The sequence below is a fragment of the Schistocerca nitens genome, chromosome 11 (assembly GCF_023898315.1).
Source record: "Schistocerca nitens isolate TAMUIC-IGC-003100 chromosome 11, iqSchNite1.1, whole genome shotgun sequence".
Classification (NCBI taxonomy): Eukaryota; Metazoa; Arthropoda; class Insecta; order Orthoptera; family Acrididae; genus Schistocerca; species Schistocerca nitens.
In genome coordinates this window covers 106,506,318-106,534,296 of record NC_064624.1, presented here as the reverse complement: position 1 = coordinate 106,534,296, position 27,979 = coordinate 106,506,318, and the positions used below count along the sequence as shown (strand labels likewise).

At 43.3% G+C, this 27,979-nt stretch overlaps 1 protein-coding gene across 1 annotated transcript; it reads right to left on the bottom strand.

Moving 5' to 3' along the window:
- Nucleotides 1-137: 137 nt before the first annotated feature.
- LOC126212671 (piggyBac transposable element-derived protein 4-like) lies at nt 138-15,177 on the bottom strand. The gene is made up of 2 exons (XM_049940092.1): nt 14,414-15,177; nt 138-183 (listed from the first exon to the last, which is right to left on the bottom strand). The coding sequence occupies exons 1-2, from the start codon at nt 15,175-15,177 to the stop codon at nt 138-140; spliced, it is 810 nt and encodes a 269-aa protein (XP_049796049.1).
- Nucleotides 15,178-27,979: the final 12,802 nt, after the last annotated feature.

Below are 27,979 nucleotides of genomic sequence, written 5' to 3'. Positions count from 1 at the left end.
AAGAGGCTCCAAGATAAAAAAAAAAGGGAGAAGAAAGAGTAGACCGCTGGTGACAAACAGCAGGTACAGCTACGAGTCTGGGACAAATTTTGAACGACACGAACTCGTCACAAGTGTTTCTGTCTACTCTCAGCGGCTTACCGTCCAGTCTCCGCCCGTTCCCACTCGCTCAGAAGTACTGACCTGGAAATAAAGGAGAAAAATACAGCTATTACTGCGTGTAAACAGAAATTGCACCACTCAAAAATTAACAAAGAACAAGAAATTATACAAGGTGTATCAAAAAGAATCGTCCGATTTGGAACGTCTATGTTTCTGAAACTAATAAACATATACAATGAATTTTCTTTTTTCATGAACGGGAAACACAAAAAAAATTTTTAATATGTTTTCATAGGTGTTCAGTGAGATGTACGGCATATGTCAGTGCGGTATTCAGATTGTTGCCACACTGCAGCCAGCATGTCTCGAGTTACAGCTGCTGTTACGCAATGTCTCTGTTCATTCATTGCTGTTGGTAACGGAGGAACATAGATTATTTTATAAACCCCCACAAGACATTCTCACATACAGTCAGATCCGGTGATATTGGAGGCTTAATCGTTTGGTCCAGTGCGACCGATCCATCGTTCGGTAATCCTCTCATTAAAAACCCTCCACACTCCCAGATGCCAGTGTGGCGGTGCCCCATCCTGTTGGTAAACGAAGTCGTTCCAATCTGTCTCCAACACTAGGAAAAGAAAGTTCTCAACCATATCGAGATATGTGCTTCCTGTAACAGTCTACCTGGCAAACAAAACTGGACCATACATATTTTCTCGTGAAACTACACAGAACACATTAAATTTTGGAGAGTCCCTCTCATGTTGTACAATTTGATGTGGTTGTTCCGTACACCAAATTCTCACATTATGACGCTTCAAAAAATGGCTCTGAGCACTATGGGACTTACCATCTATGGTCATCAGTCCCCTAGAGCGTAGAACTACTTAAACCTATCTAATCTAAGGACATCACACAACACCCAGCCATCACGAGGCAGAGAAAATCCCTGACCCCGCCGGGAATCGAACCCGGGAACCCGGGCGTGGGAAGCGAGAATGCTACCGCACGACCACGAGATGCGGGCTATGACGCTTCACCTTCCCATTTAAACGGAACGTTGCCTCGTCACTGAACAGTAAGCGTGGAAGAAAACTGACGTTCTCCACCTTGCTAAGAACGAAATTACGGAACTTCACATGTTGTTGTTTGTCACCTTCACGAAGAGCTTGCAGTAGGTAAGTTTTGTGCGGTTTCGTGTGTAAACGTCGACGCAACACACGCCAGACGGACTTCTGGCACATGTTGAACTTCAAAAAATGGCTCTGAGCACTATGGGACTTAACTTCTGAGGTCATCAGTCCCCTAGAACTTAGAACTAATTAAACCTAACTAACCTAAGGACATCACACACATCCATGCCCCAGGCAGGATTCGAACCTGCGACCGTAGCGGTCGCGCGGTTCCAGACTGTAGCGCCTAGAACCGCTCGGCCACTTCGGCCGGCCATGTTGAACTGTGGAGCTGCACGGCGAACGGATTTCTGCGGATTCCTTGTGAAACTGTGGCGGAAGCGTTCGACGTCTGTGTCAGACACTCGGGAAAGGCCCAGCGATTTGCCTTTACACCAACAACCTGTTTCCCGGAATTGTTCGTGCCGTCGTCTAATGCCCTGTGCTGTACGAGGATCTACAACATACCTGGTACGAAAGTCACGCTGAACAGTTATTACTGACACGCACTGAGCAAAATGTACAACAGAAAACGCTTACTGTTTTCCTGGCACCATTTTCACTAGAACTGGAGTGTGCGCACACTGCTGCTACCTAGCGGGAGCCATATAAAACTCGAGAGTTTGCTCTTTCCAACAGTATGTTGTTCATGCACACAACTCAAATACGATACAAGCTTTGATTTTTTAAAATCGCATCATTCTTTTCGATACACTCTGTATACAGCCGTTTCCAATGTAGCGCAGTTAAATGTTAAAATGCGAGGCGCATGTACTGTGTTTCCTCCCTGATGCTCATTTCATGTAGGTGTGAAGTACAGGATCTCTCAAAAGGTAGTTTCCAACTTTTGAGCTCATGAATGCGAATTTCGACATGCCGATGGACGCGATTCGTCCCTTCAAATCCACCTTTCCCGTGCACTATGACGCAGATTAAACTAAACTAAAAAATGGTTCAAATAGCTCTTAGTACTATGAGACTTATGAAGTCATCAGTCCATAGAACGTAGAACTACTTAGACCTAACTAACCTAAGGACATCACATACATCCATCCCAGAAGCAGGATTCGAACCTGCCACCGTAGCAGCAGCGCGGTTCCGGACTGAAGCGCCTAGAACCGCTCGGCCACAGCAGCCGGCTGCAATACGTCCATATCAAGTTTTTTGTTCAGAATCACGCATAGTATCACGCCTCAAAGCATATACGTTTCCTCCTGACTCACCCTGTATAGGGATTTGACAAATCACGACAGGCATACATTTTCAGGAAGACTCTATGGCCGGCCGGTTGTAGGCGTTTGAGTCCGGAACCGCGCGACTGCTACGGTCGCAGGTTCGAATCCTGCCTCGGGCATGGATGTGTGTGACGTTCTTAGGTTGGTTAGGTTTAAGTAGTTCTGCGTTCTAGGGGAATGATGAGCTCAGATGTTAAGTCTCATAGTGCTCAGAGCCATTTGAACCATTTAAAAACTCTATTCATTTCTTCATTTACAGGGTTATTACAAATGATTGAAGCGATTTCACAGCTCTACAATAACTTTATTATTTGAGATATTTTCACAATGCTTTGCACACACATACTAAAACTCAAAAAGTTTTTTTAGGCATTCACAAATGTTCGATATGTGCCCCTTTAGTGATTCGGCAGACATCAAGCCGATAATCAAGTTCCTCCCACACTCAGCGCAGCATGTCCCCATCAATGAGTTCGAAAGCATCGTCGATGCGAGCTCGCAGTTCTGGCACGTTTCTTGGTAGAGGAGGTTTAAACACTGAATCTTTCACATAACCCCATAGAAAGAAATCGCATGGGGTTAAGTCGGGAGAGCGTGGAGGCCATGACATGAATTGCTGATCATGATCTCCACCACGACCGATCCATCGGTTTTCCAATCTCCTGTTTAAGAAATGCCGAACATCATGATGCAAGTGCGGTGGAGCACCATCCTGTTGAAAGACGAAGTCGGCGCTGTCGGTCTCCAGTTGTGGCATGAGCCAATTTTCCAGCATGTCCAGATACACGTGTCCTGTAACGTTTTTTTCGCAGAAGAAAAAGGGGCCGAAAACTTTAAACCGTGAGATTGCACAAAACACGTTAACTTTTGGTGAATTGCGAATTTGCTGCACGAATGCGTGATGATTCTCTACCGCCCAGATTCGCACATTGTCTGTTCACTTCACAATTAAGAAAAAATGTTGCTTCATCACTGAAAACAAGTTTCGCACTGAACGCATCCTCTTCCACGAGCTGTTGCAACCGCGCCGAAAATTCAAAGCGTTTGACTTTGTCATCGGGTGTCAGGGCTTGTAGCAATTGCAAACGGTAAGGCTTCTGCTTTAGCCTTTTCCGTAAGATTTTCCAAACCGTCGGCTGTGGTACGTTTAGCTCCCTGCTTGCTTTATTCGTCGACTTCCGCGGGCTACGCGTGAAACTTGCCCGCACGCGTTCAACCGTTTCTCCGCTCACTGCAGGCCGACCCGTCGATTTCTCCTTACAGAGGCATCCAGAAGCTTTAAACTGCGCATACCATCGCCGGATGGAGTTAGCAGTTGGTGGATCTTTGTTGAACTTCGTCCTGAAGTGTCGTTGCACTGTTGTGACTGACCGATGTGCGTGCATTTCAAGCACGACATACGCTTTCTCGGCTCCTGTCGCCATTTTGTCTCACTGCGCTTTCGAGCGCTCTGGCGGCACAAACCTGAAGTGCGGCTTCAGCCGAACAAAACTTTATGAGTTTTTCTACGTATCTGTCGTGTGTCGTGACCATATGTCAATGAATGGAGCTACAGTGAATTTATGAAATCGCTTCAATCATTTGTAATAGCCCTGTACTTGCCGATAATTATAAATACGTTAGTTCAAATGGTTCAAATGGCTCTGAGCACTATGGGACTTAACATCTGTCGTCATCAGTCCCCTAGACTTAGAATTACTTAAACCTAACTAACCTAAGGACATCAGACACATCCATGCCCGAGGCAGGATGCGAACCTGCGACCGCAGCAGTCGCGCGGCTCCGGACTCAAGCGCCTAGAACCGCGAGACCACCGCGGCCGGCGTTAGTTCTAACTAAATTTAATTAAAATGGCAAGTGCTCAAATATTTTTTTAAAATATTATTTCTTGTGGAGAAGTGGTACAAAGGTGTATCACTTTTCAACATAATCTCCTCCACGCTCAATGCAAGTCCTCCAGTGGTTACAAAGTGCATAAATTCCTTTAGAAACAAATTCTTTTGGTAATCCGCGCAACCACTCATGCACCGCGTGGCGTACCTCTTCATCAGAACGGAAATTATTTCCTCCCATTGCGTCTTTGAGTGTTCCAAACATAAGGAAATCGCTTGGCGCAAAGTCTGGTGAGTATGGTGGGCGAGGCGGGATTCGAACCTGCGACCGTAGCAGTCGCGCGGTTCCGGACTCAAGCTCCTAGAATCGCTAGGCCACCGCGGCCGGCAAACTAACCTGAACTCCGCCCGAATAAGCCATGGAAGCCAAAAGGACCGACCGGCCGCCGTGTCGTCCTCAGCCCACAGGCGTCACCGTTTGGGGATACGGAGAGGCATGTGGTCAGCACACCACTCTCTTGGCCGTATGTCAGTTTACGAGACCGTGAGAGGCACCCACTTGCCTTTCTCATACTGTGGCATCAAGCAGTCAGGCCTGCAAGATGGGTGGTTTGCCAAGCGAGTGGATTAGCAACATGAATTCTCGTATCTTACGATTTTGTTACAAATTATCCTCCTGCATGAATAATACGCAACGGAAACACGCATCTGACTATAGAACTCTGTCTGCACACTACGCACTGGCAATACCACACTTACTTTTTGTCTTTGATTTAACGGCTTTTATACAAATTCGGGACATTATGATAACATACAATTTAATGAAATAGGCCACTAATCTCTTTCTTTTCACTATTTGATTTATTCATTAGCACACAAATTCTACAACCTACGACAATATCATAAGAGAATTTCCATACTACGGTCTCGTAATCTATCTACCACAACTGTGCACTCCCTGGACCGGATGGTGGATCTTTTATTATACCTCACACTTCGCCTCTCACAATCATTCTCCAGAAACATTCCTCCAGATCGAGCGATGCAGAAGGAACAGGCATACCCACAAAATCTTCCGAAACTACCTTGCTACTCCCATGCAAAACACACATATTCAAATTACAAGACATACCCAATACAACAATCTGAAATAATACACAAGAACCGTTACAACTTCATCATTTTCCGCTTTCCCACTTCAATCAATATTTAACCCAGTTTCACTCGACACTGCCCCAATTTGTAATTCCAGTTTCCTACTGTGAACTCTGGAGATAAACGCTCGTCTTCCTGTGCAATGCAAGCCAAGTGGCGTTGCTGGAAAAACGGCCGACTCACCTTGATTTTCTCTCAGAGTTTAAATTCAGCGTCACACGGAATGATATTTCTTAAATACTTCAATTTATGATACACACGCAATTCTTAAATATATCAGCTTATTGTACACACGCTATTAATTCTCAAATATTTCAGCTTATGGTACACACGATATTAATTCTTAAATATTTCAGCTTATTGTACCCACGCTAGTATCTCAACTTATAACTACACGTGGTCCCTTTGTGACCGTTGGTTTACTATAATCCCTTTAAAATTACCTGCCTCACTTTGTAATTTTCCCCACAAAAGATCCTAGGAAAGAGAAATGATTAGTTCTAACTACTCTTAAGTATTCCACATCCATACCATGCCTCCACGCTTTCATTACGGAGCACAACAAAAAACAGGTCTTCACAGCAGAAGGTTCAGCGCCAGAGTGCCGAGTCTGAAACATGGCCGTCTTTTCGTTCTCTCGCACCTCTCTCGAAGTGGGAGAAGCACCTTGCTACCTTATTGGTCGGCCACATTTCAAACGCTCAAAAGCTCTGGTAACTTCCATCTCTTTGGTCTCACCAAAGGTACCCAAAGGATCGACTCAAAGATGCTCATATCGATTCACTATCTGTGGTTAGCAGACGACCATACATTCATTCATTTACACCACACAGATCTCACCAAACGGGATGTAGGGATTTATTTTGCGGAAGTGCACATGTGATCAATTAAATAAATAACTTGTCATTCTTTCCCACACTGGTATCCGGCTTCGCTGTATTAATTGAAATTATTGAGTTACTTTTACACAAAAAATGTGTTGTTCTGACAAGAATTTCGTACCTATTCTCAATGTTGGGCGGTACTGTACCCTTTCAACCGGAGCCGCTACTTCTCAGTCAAGTAACTCCCCACTTTGCCTCACAAGGGCTGAGTGCACCCCGCTTGGCAAACAGCGCTCAGCAGACCGGATGGTCACCCATCCGAGTGCTAGCCCAGCCCGACAGCGCTTAACTCCAGTGATCCGACGGGAACCGGTGTTACGACTGAGGCAAGGCCGTTGGCATATGGCAGACTCAGGGAAGAAAATGTCTCGAGTTCGTGAATCATGTTAATGTTACTATTTAATTAAATCCCATACGGAATGAACATGAATTTTCAGTCCGCAGCGAAGTGTGCAGTCATTTGACACTTGTCAGCACATTAAAATTGTTTATCAGAGCGGGACTGGGCAGGTGCAGGTGCTCCAGCGGCTTTTTAATTACATACGTTTTTTATTGGGCCCTCCTTCCTCCCCTCGAGTCCTTGCCTCTGCTCGCCACTAATCTGCCTTGTCAACCTGCTCCAGTGCCGTTACAGTTCTTCTCTGGAACACCTAATCAAAAGGGGAACCTCTTGAAATATGAATTAAAATAATACATTTCTTTTCTTAGTAATGGATGTAAGACCCCCCCCCCCCAGCACTATATGTTTCTGTACGAAATTTAGCCAAAATTGATTCTGATGAACACTTGCCGTATTCTCGCCAACAACCTGCAATGGGGCACCGTGTCAGACGCTTTCCGGAAATCTAGAAATATGGAATACGCCTGTTGCTCTTCATCTGTAGTTCGCAGTATACCATGTAAGAAGAGATCAAGCTGAGTTTCACACCAGCAATGTTTGCTAAACCCGTGCTGATTCGTGGACATAAGCTTCTCAGTCTTTTCTGAAAGTTTCATATATTCTGAGAATATATTCAGGAATTCCGCAGAGAACCGAAGTTAGGTAGGCTATATCGGACTGTAATTTTGCGGGCCGTTCTTTTACCCATCTTATAAACTGGAATGACCTGCGCATTTTTCCAGTCACCAACACAGCATGTTGTTCTCAATGGAGAGACCTCTACAGACGTTAAAGTAACCTCTGGCGTGCCACAAGGGAGTGTTATGGGACCATTGCTTTTCACAATATATAGTGTCGGAAGTTCCGTGCGGCTTTTCGTGGATGATGCTGTACTATACAGAGAAGATGCAGCCTTAGAAAATTGCAGCGAAATGCAGGAAGATCTGCAGCGGATAGGCACTTGGTACGGGGAGTGGCGACTGATCCTTAACATAGACAAATGTAATGTATTGCGAATACATAGAAAGAAGGATCCTTTATTGTATGATTATGTGATAGCGGAACAAACACTTGTAGCAGTTACTTCTGTAAGTGGAATGATCATATAAAATTAATTGTTGGTAAGGCGGGTGCCAGGTTCACATTCATTGGGAGAGTCCTCAGAAAATGAAGTCCATCAACAAAGGAGGTGGCTTACAAAACACTCGTTCGACCTATACTTGAGTATTGCTCATCAGTGTGGGATCCGTACTAGGTCGGGTTGACAGAGGAGATACAGAAGATCCAAAGAAGAGCGGCGCGTTTCGTCACAGGGTTATTTGGTATGCGTGATAGTGTTACGGAGATGTTTAGCAAATTCGAGCGGCAGACTCTGCAAGAGAGGCCCTCTGCATCGCGGTGTAGCTTGCTGTCCAGGTTTCGAGAGAGTGCGTTTCTGAATGAGGTATCGAATATATTGCTTCCCCCTACTTATACCTCCCGAGGAGATCACGAATGTAAAATTAGAGAGATTCGAGCGCGCACGGAGGCTTTCCGGCAGTCGTTCTTCCCGCGAACCATACGCGACTGGAACAGGAAATTGAGGTAATGACAGTGGCACGTAAAGTGCTCTCCGCCACACACCGTTGGGTGGCTTGCGGAGTATAAATGTAGATGTAGATGTAGGCTTCATGCTGGGCGAGAGAATCACGGCGACGAACCCAGCGCGCACACACCTTTGATTACCCCAACTGGTCGACAAGTGTGACAGCACTACCAAGAGACGTCGTGTTGAATAGGAAGGTGTTTGATTGTGGTCCGTCGATCACCTCCAGTGAGAGTGTCCACACGTTTCAGCACTGCACGAGTCACAGCTGCGTGCGGCCGGCCGACACGCGGCTGATCGGACAGGTCTGCGCGAGTTCGTTGCGATGGCGACAGTTGCCTCGCCCAACCACTCAATGAGCTTTTGTTCAGTGCCAGCTCTCCGTAGACATACCGCAAGCGCCTATCAATACATATGACGCTCTGGTCTTCCGAAAAAAAAAAAAATAACCCTCAATGACAACTGTCTACTAGGGACACATGTCCGGTACAGACGCCATTTTGAAAGCTACGAGACGACATATCGGAACTTCATGAAACTATAGGGACTACAGCGGGAACATTCCACGATCTCCAAAAAGAAATTCCGCAATTTTGAGCCGAAACTGGTCGAGAAAAAAGTGTATTGCATTACTTACTGATCGGCCTTCGTACAAAATTCTCTTTCCATATATATTCACAATCCTGTTCTTCGATGATAGGATTTATGTTTAGTCGTAAAATAAGAAATTCACGTGTGCTACAAGAAAGTAAACATGTGATATTTTGTTAATGATATGATGATCTCTTCAAATTTTTTCTACATTAAACTGCTCTGGTCCGTGTTTGTTAATTAAACTGCATGTTGTTGTTTTGTGGTCTTCAGTCCTGAGACTGGTTTGATGCAGCTCTCCATGCTACACTATCCTGTGCAAGCTTTTTCATCTCCCAGTACCTACTGCAACCTACATCCTTCTGAATCTGCTTAGTGTATTCATCTCTTGGTCTCCCTCTACGATTTTTACCCTCCACGCTGCCCTCCAATACTAAATTGGTGATCCCTTGATGCCTCAGGACATGTCCTACCAACCGATCCCTTCTTCTGGTCAAGTTGTGCCACAAATTTCTCTTCTCCCCAATACTATTCAATACTTCCTCATTAGTTATGTGATCTACCCAGCATTCAGCATTCTTCTGTAGCACCACATTTCGAAAGCTTCTATTCTCTTCTTGTCCAAACTATTTATTGTCCATGTTTCACTTCCATACATGGCTACACTCCATACGAATACTTTCAGAAATGACTTCCTGACACTTAAATCAATACTAGATGTTAACAAATTTCTCTTCTTCAGAAACGCTTTCCTTGCCATTGCCAGCCTACATTTTATATCCTCTCTACTTCGACCATCATCAGTTAATTTGCTCCCCAAATAGCAAAACTCCTTTACTACTTTAAGTGTCTCATTTCCTAATCTAATTCCCTCAGCATCACCCGACTTAATTAGACTACATTCCATTATCCTTGTTTTGCTTTTGTTGATGTTCATCTTATATCCTCCTTTCAAGACACTGTCCATTCCATTCAACTGCTCTTCCAAGTCCTTTGCTGTCTCTGACAGAATTACAATGTCATCGGCGAACCTCAAAGTTTTTATTTCTTCTCCATGAATTTTAATACCTACTCCGAATTTTTCTTTCGTTTCCTTTACTGCTTGCTCAATATACAGATTGAATAACATCGGGGAGAGGCTACAACCCTGTCTCACTCCCTTCCCAACCACTGCTTCCCTTTCATGTCCCTCGACTCTTATAACTGCCATCTGGTTTCTGTACAAATTGTAAATAGCCTTTCGCTCCCTGTATTTTACCCCTGCCACCTTTAGAATTTGAAAGATAGTATTCCAGTCAACATTGTCAAAAGCTTTCTCTAAGTCTACAAATGCTAGAAACGTAGGTTTGCCTTTCCTTAATCTTTCTTCTACGATAAGTCGTAAGGTCAGTATTGCCTCACGTGTTCCAGTGTTTCTACGGAATCCAAACTGATCTTCCCCGAGGTTGGCTTCTACTAGTTTTTCCATTCGTCTGTAAAGAATTCGTGTTAGTATTTTGCAGCTGTGACTTATTAAACTGATAGTTCGGTAATTTTCACATCTGTCAACACCTGCTTTCTTTGGGATTGGAATTATTATATTCTTCTTGAAGTCTGAGGGTATTTCGCCTGTTTCATACATCTTGCTCACCAAATGGTAGAGTTTTGTCAGGACTGGCTCTCCCAAGGCCGTCAGTAGTTCCAATGGAATGTTGTCTACTCCGGGGGCCTTGTTTCGACTCAGGTCTTTCAGTGCTCTGTCAAACTCATCACGCAGTATTGTATCTCCCATTTCATCTTCATCTACATCCTCTTCCATTTCCATAGTATTGTCCTCAAGTACATCGCCCTTGTATAGACCCTCTATATACTCCTTCCACCTTTCTGCTTTCCCTTCTTTGCTTAGAACTGGGTTGCCATCTGAGCTCTTGATATTCATACAAGTCGTTCTCTTATCTCCAAAGGCCTCTTTAATTTTCCTGTAGGCAGTATCTATCTTACCCCTAGTGAGATAGGCCTCTACATCCTTACATTTGTCCTCTAGCCATCCCTGCTTAGCCATTTTGCACTTCCTGTCGATCTCATTTTTGAGACGTTTGTATTCCTTTTTGCCTGCTACATTTACTGCATTTTTATATTTTCTCCTTTCATCAATTAAATTCAATATTTCTTCTGTTACCCAAGGATTTCTACTAGCCCTCGTCTCTTTACCTACTTGATCCTCTGCTGCCTTCGCTACTTCATCCCTCAAAGCTACCCATTCTTCTTCTACTGCATTTCTTTCCCCCATTCCTGTCAATTGTTCCCTTATGCTCTCCCTGAAACTCTGTACAACCTCTGGTTCTTTCAGTTTATCCAGGTCCCATCTCCTTAAATTCCCACCTTTTTGCAGTTTCTTCAGTTTCAATCTGCAGTTCATAACCAATAGATTGTGGTCAGAGTCCACATCTGCCCCTGGAAATGTCTTACAATTTAAAACCTGGTTCCTAAATCTCTGTCTTACCATTATATAATCTATCTGATACCTTTCAGTATCTCCAGGGTTCTTCCATGTATACAACCTTCTTTCATGATTCTTAAACCAAGTGTTAGTTATGATTATGTTGTGCTCTGTGCAAAATTCTACCAGGCGGCTTCCTCTTTCATTTCTTAGCCCCAATCCATATTCAGCTACTATGTTTCCTTCTCTCCCTTTTCCTACTGACGAATTCCAGTCACCCATGACTATTAAACTTTCGTCTCCCTTCACTACCTGAATAATTTCTTTTATCTCGTCATACATTTCATCTATTTCTTCATCATCTGCAGAGCTAGTTGGCATATAAACTTGTACTACTGTAGTAGGTGTGGGCTTCGTATCTATCTTGGCCACAATAATGCGTTCACTATGCTGTTTGTAGTAGCTTACCCGCATTCTTATTTTCCTATTCATTATTAAACCTACTCCTGCATTACCCCTATTTGATTTTGTGTTTATAACCCTGTAGTCACCTGACCAAAAGTGTTGTTCCTCCTGCCACCGAACTTCACTAATTCCCACTATATCTAACTTCAACCTATCCATTTCCCTTTTTAAATTTTCTAACCTACCTGCCTTGAGTAGTCCCCGCCTGGAGATCCGAAGGGGGGACTATTTTACCTCCGGAATATTTTACCCAAGAGGACGCCATCATCATTTAATCATACAGTAAAGCTGCATGCCCTCGGGAAAAATTACGGTTGTAGTTTCCCCTTGCTTTCAGCCGTTCGCAGTACCAGCACAGCGAGGCCGTTTTGGTTATTGTTACAAGGCCAGATCAGTCAATCATCCAGACTGTTGCCCCTGCAACTACTGAAAAGGCTGCTGCCCCTCTTCAGGAACCACACGTTTGTCTGGCCTCTCAACAGATACCCCTCCGTTGTGGTTGCACCTACGGTACGGCCATCTGTATCGCTGAGGCACGCAAGACTCCCCACCAACGGCAAGGTCCATGGTTAAACTGCATACATAGTAAAATTAAACATGTGGTGGAGAATATAGTATTTACTTTTCGTACAGTTAAACAAATAGTAATAGCAAAATTAAAAGAGAAAGTTACACCAAACAATGCTTTGTATCTGTTGCCCTCATATCTGCCTGGAAACAGTGCGTGTAACTTTACACGAAGCTCCATGTTGTCTTGTGCCGTCAGCTGATTGTGTTACTGATTTGAATGCGTACCCTTCATCGTCGTTTTCGCGCTTAGCGTGTCTCAAGAATTACACGCAGGTGATTGTGCACGCTGCCTGGCTCCTAGATGAGACTCGAAGAGTCCAGTGTTGCAGTGACAAACTGTCGATGAATTCCTGTATGTCAGTAGCCATGAGTTAGACAAAGATGAAAAAATTCAATAAGAGCACAGTTGCCTGAGACTGCGTCATGTGTGTGTGAGTTGCGTTTGCGTGTGTTCGCGTGTCTGTCGTCTATTTTTGACGAAGGCCTTACTGGCCGAAAGTTTTCTGTGTGACGGTCTTTTTGTTGTGCAAATCTGCGACTCGGCATTTCCTGTACAGAGGGATCTTTTGCTGGTTCTGGCGCCCCAAGCGGCAGCTCGTGACGTTCGAGACGTAAGCCGGCCGTGGTGATTCCGCGAGAGAATGGTAATTAAAACTCTCTGCTGCCCGCACTAAACGCGCCAGCTAAAATGCCCGCGATAGCGTGCGCTTTCTCCGCGGCGCAGTGCGCATGCGCCGCTGCTGCTCTGTTTGACCTTCACGAGAGCGCCAGTTGACTGTTGACGGGGGCAGCGGAGGTGGAGGTGGGGGTAAAACAAGTGCCGGCCGGCGCAGCTGACTGCGCGCTTTTAAACGCGACTTTCTCCTGTTACTAGAGAGGGAGAGAGAGGGCGCGCCTGTGAAAGGCTACTCCGCACCCTGACGGCAAAAGCTAATCCCCCGTCGCCGACTTTCGGTTTCACACACAGCTACCAGCGTTATGACGGATTATCCGTTTCACTGGCTCGCGGCGTTTTCATTTTAAGAATCGGATGTGGCGGCTCCTCCGCCGACATTACTCGCGGAGCATCTCTTAACCCTTAAATGCATGATTTCTTATTTCAAGCTGTAAAAATTACCATGTTTAGTTTATAGTGCCTACATTTCGAAAAAAATATTGAAAATTTTTTTAAATTAAATTAACAAAGCACTATTGTTGAAAATCGCTTTGTAGCTGATCAGCTACATTTTGAGTTAACACCTTACGAGCCACAATAAATGTGCTTACTTTGCTCCCTCAATTTTGACCAAATCTCTCGTAATTTAATTGTTGATTATGATTAAATACTTTGTATAGGAAGGGAAAAATCCTAAAATAATAAATAGGACATTAATGTTGTAAATATTGAGCATTTATTGTATATTTTATACACTTTTATATATGAACAATAAGGTATCTAGTTCCAACAGGTTTGTACCCAAGCATGTGATAATCACTTTACATGAAAAGTTTGAAAACAGTTCTTTTGTTTGTGCAAACACAATGCAACTGCACATTTATTACACTGAACCCAGGAAAATCCCTTGCATCCTGGCATTTTGCACCTCTGTCTCACTTGCAAGTACGAAGGCAGGTGACCTACTTGATCCAGCCTTACATCTTGTGGAGGTACATGTGCTGTGGGCCCCTTTGTCTTCTTAGCTTGTATTTGGTTTTCGAGTTCATTACTTGGCCTTCCACGTTTTACTGAAGTTTGACCTGAGCGACACAAACAGTGAGCAATTTCCATTCGAAATTCGGAGAGTTTCATAGTTCTCCTAATCCCTTTGGTTTCTGCTACTCTCCTATACAACAGCCAGGAATTGACTACTCCCATGTCCAGGAGATGGTAAAACAATCTTATATACCATTTTCGACTTTTCACAAGAATTTTATGTCGACCCATTATGCTGTCAAGAAGGTCAACACCTCCCATATGTTTATTGTAGAGCTTAATTATTTGTGGACAAGGTATTGTTATTCTTGACTTTGTTTTTTTGTCATACCTCCCTGCTTCATGAATAGGCTGCTGTCCAGCAAGTGTAGAAAGCAACAACACACTCTTGTTATCTTTCCACACTACATTTGATATGTCGACACCATCCACTGTTGCGACGCGCTCTACTGATGCACCTCGTGCCATTTTCTTCAGCTCAGCTTCTGAAGGGAGCTTGCAGTCTGGCACTCTGTTTCTTCTGACTGTCCCAAGTGAGTAAATTCCTTGTTTATGTAACCATACAAGCAGTGGCAGACTTGTGTAATAATTGTCACAGTACAGTTTGTGGTTCATATTTCTTGGTAGTATGCTACTGAGTCGAACCACAACATTTGCACTTGCTCCCAAGTCTTCCTCCCCAGTCACTCTTTTTTCTGGTTCATTTTCATCTCCAGTGAAAATCTCAAAATCGTAGGCATAACCAGATATGCCACTAATAACAAATAATTTGTATCCATATTTATGAGGCTTGTTTGGCATGTATTGTTTCAAATAACTTCTAGCCTTTGTTGAACATATCTGTTCATCAACAGAAACACACTCCTCAACAGGTATTGTTTGAAACCGAGATCTCATCAATTCTATTATGGGTCTTATCTTGAAGAGTCTATCATGACCTTTTTCACCCCTGGGTATCATTGCACTGTTGTCATTGAAGTGAAGAAACTTACGTATTTGCTCATACTGATTCACTGTCATTGTTGTCTTGATCAGATGAGTACCAGTAACTTCTCTCCAGTAATCCCTCGTATTAGGTACATGAACTATTGACATTACGAGACAGATGCCTATAAATTTTTTTATGTCATCACAGGATAAATCTATTGGTCTATCAGGATTACACTGCACACTGTATCTATGAGACTCTTCGACAATTAGATCAAACAATTTAGATGGAAATATATGTTTGAAGAATTGGTATGGAGTATTTAAGTTTATTACTTCTTCTGGTAACGAAGTTTGCCATGAAATTGTGACTGCAGTTCGAGCATAATCAACTGTTTATCTTTCCAAACCACACTCCTGCTGTTTTTGGTAACATTTTTGCTGCTGCATGGCAGTTTCAGAGCATTATCAGACAACTGTGACGTCGATTCCTTCATTATAACATCAGATTGTCTTGTTCCAGAAACATCTTCAGTCCTAATTACTGGTACTTGACTTTCTTCGTCACTACTGTCACTATCACAATCAACAGATTCTGGAGCAACATGTCTCATCTTGAATAGAATCGTCAGAGAAACACTCAAGATCGTTATCACTGCTTAGTGGAATCTCTAACCATTCCATAAGCATTTCTTCTTGACTCTTTCGAGACATTTTTACGTCAGCGCCTGAAATGCAGTAAATGAAAAATGTCGCTGATAAGCTACATACACAAAAACAGGCCTCATTTCAAATCTATCGCAAAGACACTCGAATTAACTGTTTACACCATATCTACTTACGTTTTCAAAATGAAAAAGTAATTTTCAAACCCAGAAATCAGTGCACAAACACCAAAAACACACCTCAACTTTCCGCCAAAACACACACTTGGCAGTATGTCCACACAGCTCACTGTCGAACTGCTTCAGCTCGTCCTGCCATCTATGATCGCTATGAAGAACTACTAGAAACTGCAGCGGAGTGTATACACTTAGCTACATAACGAATTTGATCGAAAATGTTTCTCCATATGGAATAAATCGAAGAAATGAGGTCTGTAGCTTATCAGCTACAGTATGCATTAAAGGGTTAAGACGCAGTCGCTGTTTCTGCTCAAATTAACCCTTAATCACAGTCGTGAGTACTTCTCACGCGACTACTGTCGTGCGGTCCCGCGGACCGCGTTCAGAAGGCGGGAAAAATACCTAAAAATCACTAATCTAGCGCTACTTTTTGAATTTAGTACTACATATTTATTCTTCAGTTATATATAAATGGTAACATATGCACAATATATTGTTTCGGTGCTGTGAAAAAGACCTATTCATATTGTACTCTAAATTCTCATTGAAATTTATGTTGACAAACTGCCTATTGGCTTCTGTCTCGGGTTCTTCGGCCGACGATCTAATGATTTTTCTGACGTTTCGCCAGCACGAGTGGCTGGCATTGTCAAAGCTTCACCCTCCATTGCCGGTGGTGAACTGGAGCCGAGCTTTTTTTTCCTTTTTTTTCTTTTTTTTTTATACTATTCACTTCCGCTCCTGCACTTTTCCTAAAATAGTGTTTGGCAATATAGAATTGTTTTGTTAACTTATAGACTAATTACAATTTTTACAATTTTTGAAGCAGTAGGAGTGGAATTACAGTTAGAAATGGAGCTAGTAATAGAAATGAAAATAAGAACAATAATACAAAAGTACAAAAGTAAGGGCGACAGTGGAGGCGGGTTTATGTGCCGATTTGTTGCTATCGATTAGGTGGGGTTTATGGTGGCGGGCGGTCGCGGTTCAACGCCTGGAGGTGAGGGGGGGTAGGAGTGTCGTTGTTCTGTATGTGTAATTGTCTTGCGTGTTCGTGTTGGTGTATAGTTTCAGGGAAGGTGTGGAGGGTGTTGTTTATGATTGTTCTTGGTGGGTAGGTGTATTTGTATTTGGGTTTGTTTTTGTGTCTTGGTCTGTGGGTGTATATTGTGTGTAGGTCGGGTCGGGAGGTGAGGGTGGTTTTCGCATAGCGGGCTCTCAGGATGGCTAATGAGCCGAGCTCGCGGCCGCAGACTATATGTACCTGGCGCGCCAACGTCCGAGGGCTTCTCCGCGGTCATTTCCGGTGCGGTTCTCCTCTTGCTACCTGCGACGGTCGTTCGCTGCAGTACGGGAAGCCAGGATCCGTTTACCTTAAGGCTTTCCTCTTTCTTGTTCAAACTGTTCGCGTGTTTTTGGATTTCTACAGCTTCTCTGAACCAGCGCGTGTGATAGTGCTTCTCTACAGCCAGAACTTCCGTGTCGGCGAATTTTATTACGTGGTCGGTCTCATTGAGTGCGTGCTCTGCCACGGCCGATTTCTCCACCTGCCCCAACCTGCAATGTCGCTTATGCTCTTTGATCCTGGTGTTAATGGATCGTCCAGTCATTCCGACATAAACTTTTCCGCATGTGCATGGTATACGGTATATTCCCGACATGTCTGCGGCCGCGAGCTCGGCTCCAGTTCACCACCGGCAATGGAGGGTGAAGCTTTGACAATGCCAGCCACTCGTGCTGGCGAAACGTCAGAAAAATCATTAGATCAACGTCGGCCGAAGAACCCGAGACAGAAGCCAATAGGCAGTTTGTCAACAAGTGGCCACGAAAGCCTCAACAATTTTGAAATTTATGTTGTTGTTGTTGTGGTCTTCAGTCCTGAGACTGGTTTGATGCAGCTCTCCATGCTACCCTATCCTGTGCAAGCGTCTTCATCTCCCAGTACCTATTGCAACCTACATCCTTCTGAATCTGCTTAGTGTATTCATCTCTTGGTCTCCCTCTATGATTTTTACCTTCCACGCTGCCCTCCAATACTAAATTTGTGATCCCTTGATGCTTCAGAACATGTCCTACTAACCGGTCGCATCTTTTTGTCAAGTTGCGCCACAAACTCCTCTTCTCCCCAGTTCTATTCAATGCTTCATCATTAGTTATGTGAAAACCATCTAGTCTTCAGCATTCTTCTGTAGCACCACATTGAAATTTATAGTGATGGACAAATATCGAAATATCTAAGTGTAGTCCGTTACTTGAAACTTGGTTACTGTTGATCAAGTACCATCAGTGTTAAATTTAACGAATATTCATCACAGCGAATTAAACAGAAAAAATGTGCACTACTGAAAGTGGCCACATTTCGCGCCACCTTACACGTACTGCGGACACACCTTACAAGAGCATTCCAAACAAATTGGGACCTTGCACTTGCGACACAAATAACTTGTCTTTATCTTCTTTCTTGGTGGACAAATGCGACATGTCTTCCTTCAATCCCTAGGTAGTTTGTCCTCCTTTTCCAGCTCTTCGTGGAGATGTACTTCAGTTCATAGAACTCGACCGATAGAAAATCTCAATTCTCGTGGGAGGCGTTTATTCATTATCCATTCGCGCAGTGAAGGTTCAATCAGTTCTTTCGCTCGGCCTTTCATGAAGTTCATCCTGGTAAGCACAGTTATTTCCTTGAATGACTGATGAACAATATATGCATTGACAACACTCACGTCAAGAATACGGAAAAACACGGCCATGGTCCAGCGTTGTGTGCGGCGACTTGAATAATATTTAGCACACTTTTCGCCTACAGTATCAACACCACCCTTTGTGTTATTAAAGTGGGCTATTATTACAGGATTTTTACTTTCCCCGTCACCTTCTATGGAGTGATGTATTGTTGATACAAGAATTACAGCTCTTCCTTTCTTAGGCACATGCGAAATGAGCGTGATGTGTTTGGTAAATCCATACAAAGTTGGTCCAACCTCACGTCTACGGGAAGGCAAGAAAGATGCCGGAATTTCCTTTCGGTTCTTCCGCATTGTTCCCACTGTGGTCAAACCATTTTTCCGTAGCACGTCTGCAAGTTTGATTGACACACACCCGTTATCAGCAGCAATGTTTCGGTTAGTATGTGCTATTGGCTTGCACAATCTGAGGACAGCCTGAGTGGGAACGGCGTATTTGTTCTCGTCTCCACAGTAGAGATAGGTCTTGAAGATGTAGTTAGTCCTGGAGTCGGCGAGCCATTGAAGCTAGAGGCCGTACTTCGCCGGTTTAGATGGAATATGCATTTTGAATGTACAGCATCCTCTGAAACCGATTAACATTTCATCGCCGGCCGGTGTAGCCAAGCGGTTCTAGGCGCTTCAGTCTGGAACCGCACGGCCGCTACGGTCGCAGGTTCGAATCCTGCCTCGGGCATGGATGTGTGTGGTGTCCTTAGGTTAGTTAGGTTTAAGTAGTTCTCAGTTATAGGGGACTGATGACGTCAGAAGTTAAGTCCCATAGTGCTCAGAGCCATTTGAACCATTTTGAACATTTCATCAACTGTAGCATTACCCCAAGAATATAGGATCGCTGCGAATTTTCGTTGAATTTATGTATAATGTTTGTTATAGCAGCTGATGGATCAGAAACCTTACGTAACTCCGTGTCATCACGGTTGTCAAATCTCAGGCAGTTGCGAATTCCAGGAAATCTTGCTGATGACATAGTGATACGGAAAATATCACGGCCAGTCCTATCAGTACGGAAGGGAGAACGCATATTCGATTTCAATGTTGTTGTTGTGGTCTTCAGTCCTGAGACTGGTTTGATGCAGCTCTCCATGCTACTCTATCCTGTGCAAGCTTCTTCATCTCCCAGTACCTACTGCAACCTACATCCTTCTGAATCTGCTTAGTGTATTGATCTCTTGGTCTCCCTCTACGATTTTTACCCTCCTCGCTGCCCTGCAATACTAAATTGGTGATCCCTTGATGCCTCAAAACATGTCCTACCAACCGATCCCTTCTTCTAGTCAAGTTGTGCCACAAACTTCTCTTCTCCCCAATCCTATTCAATACCTCCTCATTAGTTACGTGATCTACCCATCTAATCTTCAGCATTCTTCTGTAGCACCACATTTCGAAAGCTTCTATTCTCTTCTTGTCCAAACTGGTTATCGTCCATGTTTCACTTCCATACACTCCATACAAATACTTTCAGAAACGACTTCCTGACACTTAAATCTATACTCGATATTAACAAATTTCTCTTCTTCAGAAACGATTTCCTTGCCATTGCCAGTCTACATTTTATATCCTCTCTCCTTCGACCATCATCAGTTATTTTACTCCCTAAATAGCAAAACTCCTTTACTACTTTAAGTGTCTCATTTCCTAATCTAATCCCCTCAGCATCACCCGACTTAATTTGACTACATTCCATTATCCTCGTTTTGCTTTTGTTGATGTTCATCTTATATCCTCCTTTCAAGACACTGTCCATTCCGTTCAACTGCTCTTGCAAGTCCTTTGCTGTCTCTGACAGAATTACAATGTCATCGGCGAACCTCAAAGTTTTTACTTCTTCTCCATGAATTTTAATACCTACTCCGAATTTTTCTTTTGTTTCCTTTACTTTTCCTTTACTGCTTGCTCAATATACAGATTGAATAACACCGGGGAGAGGCTACAACCCTGTCTCACTCCTTTCCCAACCACTGCTTCCCTTGATGCCCCTCGACTCTTATAACTGCCATCTGGTTTCTGTACAAATTGTAAATAGCCTTTCGCTCCCTGTATTTTACCCCTGCCACCTTTAGAATTTGAAAGAGAGTATTCCACTTAACGTTGTCAAAAGCTTTCTCTAAGTCTACAAATGCTAGAAACGTAGGTTTGCCTTTTCTTAATCTTTCTTCTAAGATAAGTCGTAAGGTTAGTATTGCCTCACGTGTTCCAACATTTCTACGGAATCCAAACTGATCTTCCCCGAGGTCCGCTTCTACCAGTTTTTCCATTCGTCTGTAAAGAATACTGCAGTGTATATCATAAGGCCGATGAAACTCTCCATTTCAGACATTGTACAAGGTATGACTTCTGTTGTATTCGTGTATTTTCCACGAATTTTTTCAAGTTTCTCATTTGTCCAGGTGAGTATTTCGTTCAGCATATCACCACTTAAAATATAGCTCCAGGCAGTCAGCGGGTCGATCTGTGATTGTCCTCTGAGTTCGTGTCGAAGTGCTGGTGTCTTCAATATATTATGACCTGGAATTCTGACACGCCTGTTTGGTTCTACTGCCGACCACTTGAACCTGTTTATGCCAGAGAAGTATTTCCCAGCACTTTCCTCATCTTCATCGCTATCTGATTCTCCTTCAGACCTCTCCTCGTCACTTTCACTCTCGCCAGACACACTGGATTCCGAATAATGCTCCCTACGTATAAACCACCATCCTCCACATCAGAAAAGTCAAAATCGGACATGTCGCTCCCATCAGTAATCTTTGAAAGTTTTTCTTCAAAATTTGGATCGTCTGTTCTCACAAACGGGGGACCAGGATTACCTGACATAGTTCCAAAGTTATTGTCACCGACAGATGCAAAGAACAAAACAACCACAAAGAGAAGGAATAATGTTCAGTGAGTCACTGACTTACACTAACGCAGTCGCGCGGTCCCGTGGACGTCGTTTCAACGAAACAGAAGCAAACACAGCGATTGCAACAATGACTGCCGTGGCAGTAAGCAGCAGACCGAGAATAAGGAAGCTACTGGGCCGCCCAGCTCTTCAAGGTCAGTGGCGTTTCTAGAAGCAGGGGCGTGGAAAGTAGCGCGGTCCCGGGGACCGCACGACTGTAGTTGACGGTTAAACCGAATCGGAATTGAAGGTAGCCTTGCAAGGTATGAAACTATACAACTGCAGTAACTATATCTAGCCTCATTAAACAAGTCTTTCGGTTGACGCCACACTGTGTGACTCGCGTGTCGATAATGACGAGATGGGTGATGACAACATCGAGCGCCAGAGCCGAGAAAATCGAACTTTTTTTTTTTTTTTTTGACGGTCAGTTCATAATATTGTGAAAAAGTAAATAAATGAAAGTAAGTGGCACGAGGGGTTTCGAACACGGCTGGTCCACATGGCAGTCCAACATCGTGACCACTTAAATAACTGTTGGAAAAAGTTACGATAGCTACACTTGCACAATCTTAACGTTCTGTCACTTTGCATAAAAGAGTCGTTACAAACAAAAGCAACAAAAGAAAATGTTCCTCCCGGGCTATAAGACGTGTGGTTCCCTTCCGGAACATATTTTAGAACGTCGAAGACGAGGTATGTAGACTTCCGGACCCGATGCTTATTTGGCACCAGTGAATGCGGGTAATTTTTTTATTGTATATTTTGTTTCTTATACAGGGTGTATCATAATGGATGGCGCAAACTTACACGGCTGAAAGTACATGATAATAGAAGCACAGCTCTAAAACGCATACCTTAAGAGCTATGAGATATTCTCGATTGTCGATAATCTGAAACAAATCTCTTCTACTCCAAGCTGTTTGCTTTCCATATTTTGGGAAGTGGTAGTATGGACCAAAACAAGAAAAAAATGTGCAATAAACATGTGCTCTAAAACGCATACCCTTAGTTATGAGCACTTGTTCATTAGAAGAGTTGTGTTCCAAAGTACCGAAGATGAACAGGTGCTCATAGCTGTTATGGTATGCATTTTAGAGCACGTGTTTACTGCACATTTTTTTCTTGTTTTGGTCCATACTACCACTTCCCGAAATATAGAAAGGAAACAGCTAGCAGTAGAAGAGATTTGTTTCGCAATATCGACAATCGAGAATGTCTCACAGCTCTTAAAGGTATGTGTTTTAGAACCGATGTTTACTTGACATCTGTGCTTCTGTTATCGTGTACTTTCAGCCGTGCAAGTTTTCGCCATCCATTATGATACACCCTGTATACATACGGAGCACCAGAAAGTCTTCAAACACCTTCAGTAGAAAATTAACGTAATTTTTGTGGTTCAAAATGGTTCAAATGGCTCTAAGCACTAGGGGACTTAACAGCTGAGGTCATCAGTCCCCTAGACTTAGAACTACTTAAACTAACCTAAGGTCATCACACACAGACATGCCCGAGGCAGGATTCGAACCTGCGACCGTAGCAGCAACGCGGTCCGGACTGAAGCGCCTAGAACCGCTCGGTCACAGTGGCGAGCAATTTCTGTGGTAGGTTGGAGTTGGCATGAGTATCGAATGTTGGTCCTCCAGAAATGTTCTGTAATCACCAATGGCGTGCTCTGCGGTTCTTAATATGTAGTACACAGTAGCCAGTGTTATGAACCTCTTCTTTCACCTCGTCGTCGGAGCTCAATCGCTGGGACCACATTAACGGTGACAGGTACTGTGCGACTCTGAAAAAACTCAAACGGGCAATTCAGAACCGGAGAAGAGGAATGTTGAGCAAGGGCGTACACATTGTCCATGACAACGCTCGCCCACACATCGCTCGGCAAACCGTTGCTCTCCTGCAACAGTTTCAGTGGAACGTAATCACCCACCCACCACATAGTCCTGACTTGGAGCCCAGTGACTATCACCTGATCCCTAGGTTAAAAGAACATTTGGCCGGAAAGCGGTTCAGCTCCGACGACGTGGTGAAAGAAGAGGTTCATAACTTTCCGAACAGCATGGCGGGGAGCTGGTATGACGTGGACATACAGAAACTGCCACAGCGTCTACAAAAATGCACCGACAGAAATGGTGATTATGTCGAAAAATAGCTAAATGTTCAAGCTGTAAACTGATGTAAACCAGTGTAGAGATAAACAGGTCTACGTACCTTACTTTTGGGATTACCTTCGTAGTTTAGACAAGACGAGAATAGAAGCTTTCGAAACGTTGTGCTACAGAAGAATGCTGAAGGTTATATGGTTACATCACGTAACTAATGAGGAGGTACTGAATAGAATTCGGGAGAAGAGGAGTTTGTGGCACAACTTGACTAGAAGGAGGGATCGGTTGGTAGGACATGTTCTGAGGCATCAAGGGATCACCAATTTAGTATTGGAGGGCAGCGTGGAGGGCAAAAATTGTAGAGGGAGACCAAGAGATGAATACACTAAGCAGATTCAGAAGGATGTAGGTTGCAGTAGGTACTGGGAGATGAAGCAGCTTGCACAGGATAGAGTAGCATGGACAGCTGCATCAAACCAGTCTCTGGAATGAAGACCACAACAACAACACAATTAAAAAAGATTATACATAAAACTTGTTCAAAATGGAACGTGTATAGTTCGGAAACCTAGCCAAACTGTACAAATATTTCAGTCCCGCCGCATTTCATACACCTGAATATTTTGCATAAAGCGAAACGTGCCTGACGCGAATACTTAATGCAAATTTAATGATTTACTTAGTAATTTATGGTATAATGCGGAACAAAGCATATACAGTACTAAAAAACGTATTGTAGAGTGCCTTAGTAACTCACGTCCTTACTACGAAGCTACTTTCTAACACCAAGACCTGACAATGCAGTTATGTGAAAGAGGTGACTTTTGTTGTTTCGCTGAACAATGATTTTACGCTGTAAGGCTAAGCATTCGAAAGAAATGCATTCCCGCATTATTTTCTGCCAGTTTCACATGACTTGGGTGCCAACATGACGTCCAATAAAAGGTGTGTATCTAACAACGAATAGATTAAGGTAGTCGAGGCGGTGAGAAAAATAAGCTCTCCATGTGTGAATAATGTTGCGTTCCAAATGAGGTGAAACACGATTTACAAAACTTTAACTAACAAGGCGAAGATACAGGATGAATAGGTGCAAGGAAACGGGCAAATGAAAAGAAAGGCGAAGAACAGGGCACTTGAAATTAACGAGATACTGTGGGGATGATTCGTAAGTGCGTAGACAAAAAACTTATCTTTTTTTGTCGTGGACCCACGTTGTTGAATGAGAGTGGGGCAGTGAAAGTCGCTAAAGGGACTGGGATTACGAGATTAACGCACCACACAGGATGGCTGGGCAGTTTCAAAACTAGACGGAATATCGTGTTGAATGAAGTGTGTGGGGAAAGGGAAGTGTAGCACAAAATGGAAGACAATACTGCAGTACCTAATTGCGAATAATGGCCCGAACGCTGATTACTCTGCTATTCACAATAAAGTGCCTGGCAGAGGGATCAATGAGCCACCTTCAAGCTGTCTCTCTGCCGTTCCACTCTCGAACGGCGCGCGGGAGAATCGAGCACTTAAATTTTTCCGTGCGAGCCCTGATTTCTCTTATTTTATCGTGATGATCATTTCTCCCTATGTAGGTGGTGTAACGCCGGAAATGCATATCCTCCTATTTCCATCTGTTGTACTGTAAGTTTTTTCCTTAATTTGTTACCTGAATATATGACATTTCTGTGCCTTTATATATTGTAATTGTTTTACTATTTGTATATATATATATATATATATATATATATATATATATATATATATATATATATATATATATGTATGCATTTATGTCGGTGTATAATTGGTTTGTTTCGTAAATATTATTTGTATTTTTACGCTGGGTCTTGCCTAGGGAAAACTGCTATCGAACGATTACATCGATAGGTCGTGTGAAGAATCAAAGTGTGTAGGATCTTTGGTAGTGTTAACTCTGCCGCGTGGAGCGCGGGCAGAGCAGTCGGGGTCTGGCTGGAGTAGCGAGTGGAGCAGGTGTGTGGTGTGACGCTCCCGCGAGTTGCCGCGCTTTCGGGGTTTGGCAGCATGTAATTGCGCTCGGCTCGCGATGATAGTTTCTGACATGGTGTCGCGGACGGGAAGCATTAGCTGGCGCACATCAAGAGCCCGTTTCGCCTGGTGACCGTGTCGAGAAGGAGGCGCGCCAACATCCAGCTTCTGCAACAGCGACGGCCGACAATGAGTGACCGTCGCCACCTCCTCGATCGACGGCTTCAAACCTTCAATCAACTAACAAGGAAGACTAAAAGCACGTAAAGTTTCAGAACTGTATGGCAGACCTCAGCTTTTCAAATTGTTCCATTTGCCTCGCAAAATTACAGCAACTCAGCATGAACCTTTGTTGCTCATTGTCCCAATTGCATTACCAAGCAGGGTCCCTTCCTTTTCCGAAATGAAACCGAGTGTCGTTGAAATTCAGACGCCAGCATTAAAGTACTATCATTGCATTTCATTACTTTAGTTTCCAAGTGCAGTTAAAGCATAGCTGGCTACAATAGTTAGATTACACAAGCACAAATTAAGAGTACGAGTTTTGTTAGCATATTTTAGCTTACCTGTGACAGCAGCTCAGCTTGGTACGTACTAAATTTTATTATTGTTAATTATTCAGAATCATTTAATTCAAGTTCAAAGTTAAATCTCTTGTTTCTAAATTGCGTAGAGTCAAGTTGCTTTTGAAATGATTGTTGAGGTAGTCCAAGACTAACCGTATTCTGCTGGATTTCGATGTGCTTCAGAAAGAAAGCTCACTATTAACTTCAGTCACTAAATTAACTTTCGATTTTCCAGATTTATTAATTCTTTTGCTAAATTAAGTCAGAATGTAGCGAAATTTATTACTTCTGACAAACTTTCAGTTTTCACACTACACGTGTCAACCTTCAGTTGCCACGCTTCTAGTGCTAATTATATGTGTAATAACCTTTCTTTTTCAGTTACTATAGTAATTGTCCTTAGGACAGGCGACCGTGATTTCCCCCAAATCTCAAATATCTAATTACCGCTAGTTAATTGTTGACGTAACGGCCGCACATTTACTTTCTTTATTAACTTTACCCCTTTTCAAAATTAATTTCCACCAGTTTCATTTGCATTTTTCCTTTCATTTAGATGTAACCCTTTCCTCCCTCTTTACCGACAGATTAACTTCGGTGACGATTGCTTTTCCAAAATTCCCATTAGGTACACGCGGTTTAATTTTTCACTGTCATTAAGGTCGATAAGTGAGGGGGAGGTTACAGTGGGTGCCAACAGAATGTTTTCGCAATCGGAGGAGAAAACTGGTGTTTGAAATTTCATGAGAAGATCCCGTCGCAACGAAAAACGCCTTTGTTTTAATGGTTGCCATTCCAATTCACGTATCATATCTGTGACACTATCTCCCCTATTTCGCGATAATACAAAACGAGCTGCCCTTCTTTGTACTTTTCCGATGTCATCCGTCAGTCCCACCTGATGCGGATCCCACACCGCACAGCAGTACTCCAGAATAGGGCGGACAAGCGTAGTGCATACAGTCTATTTAGTAGACCTGTTGCACCTTCTAAGTGTTCTGCCGATGAATCGCAGTCTTTGGTTTGCTCTGCCCACAATAATATCTATGTGATCGTTACAATTTGGGTTATTTGTAATTGTAATCCCTAAGTATTCAGTTGAATTTAAAGCCTTAAGATTTGTGTGACTTATCGCGTAATCGAAATTTAGCTGATTTCTTTTACTACTCACGTGAATAACTTCACAATTTTCTTTATTCAGAGTCAATTGCCACTTTTCGCACTATACAGATATCTTATCTAAATCATTTTGCAATTCGTTTTGGTCATCTGATGACTTTACAAGACAGTAAATGACAGCATCATCTGCTAACAATTCAAGACGGCTACTCAGATTGTCTCCTATGTCGTTAATATTGATCAGGAGCAATAGAGGGCCTATAACACTTCCTTAGAGAACGCCGGATATTATTTCCGTTTTACTCGATGACTTTCCGTCTATTACTACGAATTGTGACCTCTCTGACAGGAAATCACGAATCTCAGTCCCACAGCTGAGGCGATATTCCCTAGGCACGCAGTTTGGTTAGAAGACGCTTGTGAGGAACGGTGTCGAAAGCCTTCTGGAAATCTAAAACTATGGAAGCAATTTGACATCCCCTGTCGATAGCACTTATTACTTCATGAGTATAAAGTGCTAGTTGTGTTTTACTAGAACGATATTTTCTGAATCCGTACTGACTACGTGTCAGTAAATCGGTTTCTTCGAGGTACTTCATAATGGCCGGCCGGAGTGGCCGAGCGGTTCTAGGCGCTACAGTCTGGAGCCGCGCGACCGCTACGGTTGCAGGTTCGAATCCTGCCTCGGGCATGGATGTGTGTGATG